This window comes from Camelus ferus, chromosome 6, assembly GCF_009834535.1.
Source record: "Camelus ferus isolate YT-003-E chromosome 6, BCGSAC_Cfer_1.0, whole genome shotgun sequence".
Taxonomy (NCBI): Eukaryota; Metazoa; Chordata; class Mammalia; order Artiodactyla; family Camelidae; genus Camelus; species Camelus ferus.
Window position 1 is genome coordinate 16718952 of NC_045701.1, and position 11150 is coordinate 16730101.

The window sequence follows — 11150 nt, forward strand, 5'->3', positions numbered from 1 at the left end:
CCGTTTACCCATTTTACTTGACTTTCTGTGTTTATGTCTATGTATTGGGTGAAACAGCTACCTCTCCCAATCTTGAAGAAGTGGTCACAAGAAGACCAGGGGTGTGTTTCAGTCTGCTGTCTGTGCAGTGCCCTGGGGTTTGCAGCCTGCAAGGAATTGTCTCTCCAGTTGTTTCAGTCCTGTGGGGCCCAGAAACAAGCCCTCTAGCCACCTGAGCCAGGTGTTCAAGGGATGTCCTCTGTGTGGACCATGTATACCTGCCAGGTTTGAAGTAGTGAAACCACACTGGAGTGCCAGGCTGGGTTTGGCATGGTGGGACTGCTGGGAAGTGCAGAGGTGGGGCAGATGACTCTAGCAAGGCAGAAGGAGAGTGCACAAATGGTAATTGCAAGGGCCAGCACTAGTAAGGTAGAAGATGAGTGCAAAAGTGGCCCCTACCAGCATCTTTGTTCCCTGGGGGAGTTCTAACAGATCCTGCCTTTCTGGGAGATGCTTTAAGATTGGCAAGTGCATCTCCTTCACAGAAGGTCTAGGCTGTTTTCATGTTACTGTTTTTGCACTGGATTCCTGAGGTGAACGAGTCTGTGTGTGAGCTCTGTGAGAGTGGAATCTGTTTCCGATAGCACTTTATGCATCCTGGATGTAAGCTCCATTGGTTTTTAAAGCCAGACGTTTTGGTGGCTCATCTCTCTAGTGCAGGTCCAAAGGGATGGGACACCTAATGTGGGGCTTCCTAAGAGAGAAACTTTGTTTTTGTGATATCTGTCCTGATTGTGGGATGCTGCACCAAAGGTGAAAGTTTTGGCGAGATTGTCTCTCTACTCTCCTACTCATCTTGACATGTCCCCTTTATCCTTTGTTGTGGAGGGGCTGTTCTGCTAGATCTCAAGTCGTCTTCAGAGACGGTTATTCCATATGTAGCTGTAGATTTACTGTGTCCATGGGAGGATATGAGTTTAGGATTTTCTATACCGCCATCTTGAACCACCACCATGATTTTTCTTGGATGCTAATATTAAACTGAAAATTTCATAATCTTACAACTTAAATAACTGGTGCCAAAGAAAAATGTCATATGACTTTAAAATGAGCAATTATTACTTCCTTCCATAAAGTTTTAAGGAGCATGGAAAATGGACGTAGTTAGGAATTGTTCTGTTTCCACAATGGATTATGTCATAGATCTAAATTTGTTAATCAAGTCCTTTGTGGTACTAGGTGTTGCAGTATAACCTGCAGAGTATTTCTATGGTTTATTTTTTACTAGTAGGATGTCTACTGGTTTTTAATTGCAGCAGACATAGATAGTATATATGTCCAAGAACAATACCAGTGTTTGTATACAAGAAGTGTGTATTTACCTCCTAAAGTTGCATTCATTTTTAACAAAATGAGTGGGAAAGGTCTCAAGTTCCAAATATAATTGGTAGGTCATCAGAATCATGTGTATCAATATAGAGAATGTGCTTCTTAGTTGTTGCTGGTGCCAACAGAGGCCAGACTCCTAGAAACAAATTAAATTTTTGTTAATGATTATATTAATTGGAAAGTGAAATTTGAAGCTTTTTTTTTTTTCATTCTAGCATGATAGCTTGTGTGTTTGTGTGTACTGTTTTACATTTTGGAAGTTGGTAGGATGTTTTGTATAGACAAGTTAAAATTTTTAAAATTTACCCACTTGAAATAATGAAAAATAGTGTTTCATTAAGCATTTTTGCATAGAATGTATAATTTTCAGGAAAGAGCTTATTGATATTGAGGGAGATTCCTTCATGAATGGAATCCTTAATATAACAGGGATGGTGAAATTCTAAAAGTGGAGTGTAGCCCTAGATTTAGGACAAAGTGTTGACCCTAAAAAATGGTAGTCCCAGTCAAAGCACATTGAGTGAAAGACAAAAGGAAGACTTGAAAACTGTGACATATTTTTAAATGTAAATTTCAGGAGGCAACAAAAGTCTCACCCCTCTTCCTGCAGTATCATTTGTACATACTTTTGATGGACTGTATTATTTTATTTAGTTGGATACTCGTAAGTGCTGCTGAAAGAATTGAATAAATAATGAAACATGGATTTTTAGAGCCCATGTAAACAGAAGAATATGAGTCTCTCTAGCTTGTATTGCCTGCTTCTTTCTTCCTGCCTTCCTGCCTTCCTTTCTTCTTCCTTTCTGCTTTACTCTTTCTGTATATTTTTCCTCTTTCCTTAACTAGACATAATATATTGAAGTGCATACGTTTCTGTGCCTCATACTAATGGTATTTTCTTGCCTCAGTATTTCAAAATATGACAATTTCCCTAGGGGATATGCTGTGTTTCCTTACCATCTGTGCCTGTCATCATTCTAAAAGGACTTGTAGATTTCTCCTCCTTTGAGTCTACCAAAATGGCAGCCTGAAATATTCCATTTTAATCATTTTCAAAACTGTAACATTTAAACTATACCTCCAGTCACTTCATCTCCTGAGAAATTGGTCTGAAGTCTACCTCTCCTGTTTTGGAAAAACTGCTAATAAACATGCATTTTGTGGGGATCCCCCCTGCCCCCAGGTGATATGCTTCGTTATATTCAGGAGAGTAAGGAACGAGCCGCAGAAATGGTAAAAGCGGAGGTGTTGCGAGAACGTCAAGAAACCGCCCGAAAGATGCGCAAATATTATTTGATTTGCCTCCAACAGATTTTGCAGGATAATGGAAAACAGGAAGGGTAAGTTCTGTCTAAACAGTGTGTCCTGAGAGTACCAGGACAGCATGTTGTCATTTTCTAAGCATTTACCTTAGCTACAAAATTAACTATATCTACGTGATCAGCCATGGGGGGTTAAGAGGCTTAATGTCTGTGCTACCCTAAATGGTGGGAGAGCATACAGGAAAACAGGAATCCTGTCTCCTTTAAACATTCTGAAATTCCCCCCCAGGGCTGAGAAGAAGATCATTAATGCTGCTAGCAAACTCGTTACGATGGCAAAGTTGCTGGAAACGCCTATTTCTAATAGATCCCAGAGCAGAACTACACAGCCGGGTATGTCAAAATGAGTGACTTTGAAGAATTTTTCTCTCCCTCTTTTTTAGATATTTAATATTTTTAGTATGATAGTGGGGAATGTAAAGAGTGAGAGTTACTTTATCGAACTGTATGCGTGTTTTACTTAAACTGGAAACTTAACACGAAAGAGGGTGGAGTTTCCAGTTCAAGCAGGCGGACTGAGGACACCCACCAGCTTCCTATTGCTGCTTTCACCCCTAGAAATGTTAGAAAAAGATTTTAAACAACAAATAAAGGAGAAAAAGGAAGAAATTACAACTGAGCTTTTAAAAGTTACAATTGATAAATCAGAAATCATGAGAAATCCCTGAAGGGAAGAAGACAGTATAAGACTGAGGAATGAGGATGGAAACCTCAGTTCAAAACTGCCAGAAGATACTAGTTTCAAGCAGAAGCAATATCAGAACTGTTCCGCATATGAAGGTGGTATGTTCCAGGAGAAGTAGTAAGCCTAGAGATACCAGTGGGGTAATTAGTTGGTATTCTGGAGCAACTGTGACCAGATGGGGTCACCCTCTTGATATCTCCTCCTCTCCCTTCCCTAACCCCAGTGTTGGGCTGGGTAAGAGCAACAGGGGCAGGGAGTCTCCCGGTGGCAGCCACACCAAGGAGGAGCTGAGAGCCCACATGCCCCGAGTACCAGCTATTAGGTCCTTCTACCCTGCTGCTCATTCCTTCCCACTCCACTTCCAGCTCCTTTAAACAAGCAGCACAGACATTGTACTCAGGACATCTAAGAACAAGCATTCAACCAAGAATTATATATTTATAGAAAGCCAGCACCATGAAAAAAGACATCAATCTCAAGACAATGAAAAAGCCAACAGATTTTATACCTGAAGAAACAGAATTAATAAAACAAACAACAGGAGCATGTTAGAGAAGTATAGTATTCTCAGAAAGATGTAAGAGGATATTGTAGAGGGAACTCACAACATGCTAAGATTTACGCTATTTTCAAGGAGAGGATATAGATACTGGTGACTCTAGAGACTGCTAGAAAAATACACGTTTAAGTATGTATATTAAAATTTAAAGCTAACGAATAGAGAAATAGAATATATGACTTTCAAAGTAGTAAGGGAAAAACTTGGAAGAAAACGTTTTCAATCTAACAATCAAGAAAGAGGAGAAATACACCTAGCACGCATGGGTAAATAGGAACTAATAGTAGGTTCACACATCAGCAGTCACACTAAACATGAATTGGTTAAGATTCCTTATTAAAAGGCAACAGTTTTCAAACAGTTTTTAAAATTCTAGGCATATGTTATTCCAGATAAGAACATCATCAAAAATTCAAAATAAAGGGCTGGAGAGTGATATACCAAGCAATGCAGTGTTGCTATTAGATAAATAATAGTATTAAATACAATATTAGGGAAGTAGAGCTAGCATTAAACTGACCAAAGTGATAGTTCATAATAAAGAAACAGCCCCCCAAGGAGCTATAAATGAGTTCTTTCTGTTCATAGTAAAATAGCTTTAGAATATATATAAAGCAAAAGCTAATGGAAATACATGGAAAAATTGGTAAATTCCCAGTCACATGGGGAGGGGTGGGGTTTGGACGTATCTGTGAGGAAATGGGGTTTTTGGACTTCTGGAACGCTTGAAGGAAAGGTTGTTCAGGAATCCCCGAGTTTGACGTTGGGAAACACTCTTCAAGTAGAAGCACACATATTATTTGTGTAAATATTGGGATGGTGATGTGAACCTTGGATATAAAAGAGCAGTGGCATATAACAAGAAAAGAGTTTTCTAGATTGGGGTCAACTGTGCAAATAATGTCCCCAGCAGAAGCAGAGCCTTTTCAGGGACGTTAGGGACCGTGGTACCCTACTTTGAGACATGATGCCTTTGATTCTATGCTATGTGGCTTCTCTGCCTCTGATCAGATTTAGAGTCTTAGCTAATTAAATTAGAGGCTATTTTAGCTTTGAGAGAATATGTGTGTGTATGTTGGATGGAGGATTCTTCCAGCAAACTTTCTTCATCAGACTCCATACTTGACATCAGAGCACAACTGGAAATAATTGCAATTAGTTCTTGAAATGCTGTACCATCTATTGCAGAAAATAATAGATCAGGTGGATAGTGATAATTGTATATCAGATTTCAATAATTTCAATCAGACTTCAAAATTACCTGGCTTTATCTAATAGATATATGTAAAAGAATATTTTTAACTGTCCAACATTGATGTATTTTCTTTGACAATGATTAAAATATGTATGCATCCCTTGGAAATATATAAAAACATAAATTTTTTCCTCCTCTTTCAGTGTTAACTTTCTCCTAATTTTGTGTTGCCCTGTACATAACAGTACTGCCTCTGACTTCAGAGATGCTGACTGGAGTTGAAAAATCAAAAAGAAGTGATGTGAATCAGAATATACCATGTCGCGTTGAAAGCAAATCAAATAGTATAAAAACTAACCCCAGAAGTACGTGCGACCAAGTCCCCAAGAGGAGGGCTGCTTGTAACTTACAGAGGCGGTTGGAGGACGCCGAGCACGGGGACGGAAAGCATGAGGGTCCCAAAGAGCCACATTCAGACTCTCAGTTTGGGAATAACAGTTACAAACACCCAGACATTTTATCAAGGAAGGTTTCTCCTGAGTTTGTTCCTTACGAAGGCGAACGAGGCTTTGTTTTGCACAAGAAGAAAGACCTCTGTGATACTGGCTCTGAGTCACTCCAACATTCAGCCACACAGCCCTTTGGATCCTTTGGAAGTAAACCTTCATCTAAGTATACCCCTAGTCTTTCTGAATCCGAATCCACACATGCAACCTTTCGAGGTCCTAATGAAAGACTTGGTTTAAAAGTATACAAGTGTAATCCACTAATGGAAAGTGAAAATGCTACATCTGAGAAAAGTCAAAGTTTGGGGGTTAAGGAAACTCCAGTAAAGGATGGAGGGGACTCTGGAGGCTGGCATTTCAACAGTGCCACTCTACCCTGCCACCGTCGTGAAGTGTCACTTCTGCATGGTAAGCCGCAAGAAACTCTGGATACCCTCGGCGAATCTGTTAATTTCAAACAGTTTTCAGCAGCCACTTGTCTTTCAGATTCTGAGAATGATGTAATTCATCAACCTATGAAATGTCAGAGTGGTCACGTTCCAGACCTGTCAGATGAAACTATGTATTCCCAGTCAGGGAAGGTCAGCATGACTCTTGGACACCCACCTCATCATAAGGCTGATACGTCAAAGTCAGATTTCAAAGAACTGAGCAGTACGGCACCATCTGCAGCGTGTTGGCAGCCTTCGAGGAAGTTAATCGCTCCTCTGTCTGGCCAACAAGATAGTGGCTTTGATAGCCCATTTGTCAATCTAGACTGATTGCGGTGCAGTATTTAAGAAGAATCATTAATATATTGACAAGAAAACTGGAAGGGAAGACTTCAAACTGAAAAATTTGTGGGCTCTGCATATTTTCAGATGTTTAAATAACGTCTATCACATGAGTAAAGTATCTTCACAAAATTACTTGAGATATTAATGTTGCCTTAATCTTCCAAAGGATTAATGGGATATATGTAATCTGCTTCTGTGTGGTGTTTATATTTGTTCACTAAACCATCTATTTTTATACATATAAATAAACTCTGTGTGCAGTGTTAAATTATTTAAATAAAGTTGCATATAGTCTGTAGAATTGTTATGGATTATTTTTTAATTCACAGTGTGGAAATGTTACATTGACACATTTGAAATTCATCCAGAAAAATGTATAAACTTTGATTTGTATGTCTGATCAGCCAGATTTAATTTTGGAAATCAGCCATGTTTAATGAGGCTATAGATTTACTCCACACATACTTTTCCTGGAAGTATCTACTCAAAATTTTGATCTTTGCTTTCAGTTAGTGGAAAAGAAGTATTGCAAGAATTACTGCAAAATATGTATCTGTGTCCTGGTTTCATTATTTCAGATATTAGTCTGAATCTTTTTAGTTGGCATGTCTGTTATTTCAAATCTCCTGTGACACCCATAGAATTTCTTTGTCTTTTATGGTTTCACAGTCTCTCTTTCATCTCAATTATTACTTCTTTTTAAATGGAAATAATAAGCTTTGTCATATAGCAAAAATTTTTAAACTATTAGATTTTTGTATTTGTTAATAGTACAGAATTGGCTAACTTAATGCTGTGGGTTGAAGATTGTATTCTAAATCATGTGGAAATGAATGACCACCTAAATATGGTTCTTTTTTTTTTTGGATTCCTGGAGATGGATATGCAAGTGCTTCCGGAAAGCACTATATTTGTCCACCGGGCTAACTTGTGTATTGGTTGGATGGGTGGCAAGATGTGTCATCCCTCTGCTGATAACTATCTTTAAAAGCAAGAGCCTAGAAGTGAACCTTCTAGGGCTTGGAAAGCTCTGTCAGCTTAACTGGTGGCCAGCCTAAAAATCAGCACTTGAGTTGACATGCAGCTGAAGAAAGGCACACACCATCTCTTCTTTCTTGTATTCCTAAAGACATGATGCCTCTTCTCCAACAATGAGAGTGTCATCTCTCACTCTAGGAAAACCCCTAATCCAGCTGAATTTGTCTTAAACACATGGATCTGATTGGTGTGTCATCATTTTAAGCCCTGGATGTAACAACTGAGAATCTAGCTCATTACTCTCCTACTTTTTCATTTTTCTTTTGTTTTAAAGCCTTGTCAGATATTTAAACCCTCAGCATCAAGGCTGAAAATGGAAATCTTGCTTTCTGCTTTTATGGTATCTTTAACTTCTTTTTGATATCCATAATTTCCATAGGATTAGGTTACTTTATTTCATATACCTGACACATAATCACCAAGGAAGAGCTACATTGATCTGTGTGTTAATGAAGGGGTTACACAGCCAAACAACCGCAATTTAAACCACAATTTTCACAATTTAAATCTGATCGGTGATGTCAGAACAGAAAGGAGTTAGGAGCCCCATGGATGTGGCCACATAAGTCTTCCTTCATCATGGTGTTTAATCTTTTTTATTTGTTGCTGGGTTTCATTTGCTAATATTGTGTTGATTTTTATGTGTATGCTCACAAGGAATTTTGGTCTCTAGTTTTCTTGTGATATCTGTCTTACTTTGATAAAAAGGTAATACTGGTGCTATAGGATGAGTTGGAAAGTTCCCCTACCTCTATTTTCTGAAAGAATTTGCATAGGATTGCTATTATTTCTTCTTAAAGTATTGTATAGAATTCACTAGATGAAGCCATCTAGCTTGGGCTTGTGTTTAGGTGTGTGGTGGGGAGGGAGGGTCAGATTTTTGAATAGTAATTCACTTTTTTTTTCTTGTTATAGAGCTATTTTGATTTTCTGTTTTTTCCTTAGTCAGTCTTGGTAGTTTACGGGTTTTAAGATACTTGTTTATTTTGTCTAAGTTGTCTAATTTGTTGATATAAAGTTGGTCATATTATTCTCTTACAGTCCTTTTAATTCCTGTAGGGTTGGATAATCCCTGGTTTTAGTATTCTGTGTCATCCCTTAGTCAGCCTAGCTAAAAGTTGATTAATTTTGTTGAATTTTTTTCCTCCAAAGAACTTTCGGTTTCTTTGATTTTTCTCTGTTTTTGTTTCCTATTTCATTGATATTTCCCCCCTCTGATCTTTTTATTTCCTTCCTTCTGCTTTGCTTTTGGTTTAATCCACTCTTTGTCTGTTCTTAAAGTGGAAGCTTAGATTATTGATATGAAACCTTTCATTTCTAATGTAGGCACTAATATAGATCCTTAAACCTCTGAATTTTCTTCTAAGCACTGTTTAGGCCATAACCTCATCAATTCTGATCTGTTGTGTATTTGTTTTCATTTAGTTCAAAATATTTTCTAATTTCCTGTGTGATTTTTTTGTTTGTTTGTTTTTGACCCATGGGTTATTTAGAAATAAGTCACTTACATCCCAAGTATTGGGGACTTTACAAATTTCTTTGTTTATTTGTTGTTGGAGAATTGTCCTTTTAAACTAGAGGCTTGTTTTATGGCCTCACATGTAATCTGTCCTGGAGAATGTTTCACATGTATCTGAAAATAATGCATATTCTGCTCTCATTTGATGAAGTGTCAAAAACTGTCAGTTAGGTCAAGTTGTTTGATAGTGGTGTTCAAATCTGCTATAGCCTTGTTGATTTTTGGCTTATTCTGTTGGTTTTTAAGAGTGGGACATTTTTACTTTTAACTACAATTGTTAAATTTTCTATTTCTCCTTTTGATGCTATCAAGTTTTACTTCATGTATTTTGAGACTCTGTTTTCAGGTGTATATAACTTTGTTACATCTTTCTGATATATTGACCTTTTATCATTATAAAATAGCCTTCTTTTTGTCTAGTAATATTTCTTATCATAAAGTTAATTTTATTAAATATTAATACAGCCACTCTAACTCTCTTATGATTACTGTTTGCATGGCATTTTCTTTTTCTGTCCTTTTTCTTTTAATCTATTTGTGTCTTTTGATTTGAAGTGGATCTCTGAAAGACAGGACATTGTTGGATCTTGCTTTTTTTAAATACAATCAGTGTTTGCTTTTGGATTGGAGTTTTTAGTCCATAAAATGTAACACTATTATGGTTGGATTTATTATCTGCCATTTTGGTTTTTTGCTTTCTCTATTTTTTTGCTGCTTCTGTGTTCCCCCTGTGGCATGTGTCTGCTTTCTCTGTATCTTATTCCTTTTTCATTACTGGGTTGCTCCTTTACTGCCTTCTTTTGTGCTAGAAATAATTATTAGTGTACCATTTTAGTTACTCTTGCATTTTTACTAATTTTGAGTTATTTTCTAAGTGTTTTCTCTGCATGTTACAATAGGCACCTAACTTAGATTGTACTTCAGATTAAAATTCACTGAGTTCTGGTAGAATATAGCAATTTTGTTCCAGTATAGCTTTCTTTCTTTCCCCTTTGTGCTATTAATTGCCATATATATTACATCTACATGTATTATATATATATGTGACAACAATACTATTGCCAACTATTGTTTTATACAATGTCTTCTAAAGAATTTAAGAGAAAAAAAGAATATATACGTATATTCCTTTATATTTACCCACATGTTTACAATTTCTGCTGCTCTTCATTTTTTCCTATGGGTTTGAGTTACCAAGTCGGTTGTCATTTCCTGTCATCTTAAGGACTTTCTTTAATATTTCATGTAAGGCAAATATGCCAGCAACAAATTCTGTTTTTATTTTATAATATATTTCAAATTCATTTTTGAAGGATAGAGTTTGATAGATTCAGAATTCTCTGTTGGCATTCCCCACTCCCCAGACATTTGAACATGTCATTCCACTGCCTTACAGCCAACATTGTATTTAATGAAAAGTTAGGTGTTAATTGTATTGTTCTCTTATTTGTGATGAGTTGGTTTTCTCCTACTGCTTTTAAGATTTTCCCTTTGAGTTTCTACCATTTGAGCATTGTGTATCTGAATGTGCATTTGTTTTATCCTACTTAAGGTCTGTTGTACTTCTGGGATTTGTAGATGAATATTTTAATCAAATTTAGAAGGTTTTTTGGTCCATTAATCCTCCCGTTATTTTTTCTGCCCTTGTTCTTCTCACTTCTGAGGATCTTATGTATACTGATACACTTGCTGTTGTGCCACAAGTCTTTGAGACTCTGTAAATTTTTTTTTTAATCTTAATATCTTGTTTTTCAAATTGGATGATTTTTATTCATCTCTCTTCAAGTTTATTATTTTTCTGCCATCTCAACTCTACTCTTGAATCTATCTAGGATTTTTCATTTCAATTATTTTACTTTTTGATTTTAGAAATTTTCATGATTCTTTTTTATAGTTGCAATTTTTTTTTGAGATTCCCTGTTTTAGTCATTGTTTGAGTCATTGTCATAATTCCCTTTAGTTCTTTAATCATTGTTTCCTTTAATTTTTTTAAACAAATTTGCAATTGCTGCTCTGTAACCTTTTATTATTATTGTAGTATGTACACTTAACATGAGATTTTAAACAAAATTATAAGTACATAACAGTATTGTTAACTATAGGCACACTGTTGTACAGCAGATCTCCAGAGCTTATTAATCTTGCATAGTTGACATTTTATACCCTTTAAACCCAACTGCCC

The 11150-nt window shown here is 36.6% G+C and overlaps 1 protein-coding gene across 7 annotated transcripts in view; it reads left to right on the forward strand.

Annotated features, from left to right (window-relative positions):
* CEP152 (centrosomal protein 152) overlaps window positions 1-6709 on the forward strand; it is an 86171-nt gene extending 79462 nt beyond the window's left edge. For 6 of the 7 annotated variants that reach the window (XM_032481228.1, XM_032481233.1, XM_032481232.1 and 3 more), the window contains 3 exons: window positions 2552-2708; window positions 2920-3023; window positions 5375-6709. In XM_032481228.1, coding sequence (XP_032337119.1) covers window positions 2552-2708; window positions 2920-3023; window positions 5375-6396 — 1283 coding nt within the window. In that variant the 3' untranslated portion in view covers window positions 6397-6709. Of the gene's footprint in view, window positions 1-2551; window positions 2709-2919; window positions 3024-5332 lie in introns of all 7 variants that reach the window. The other variant, XM_032481235.1, reaches the window with a different exon arrangement.
* Window positions 6710-11150: the final 4441 nt, after the last annotated feature.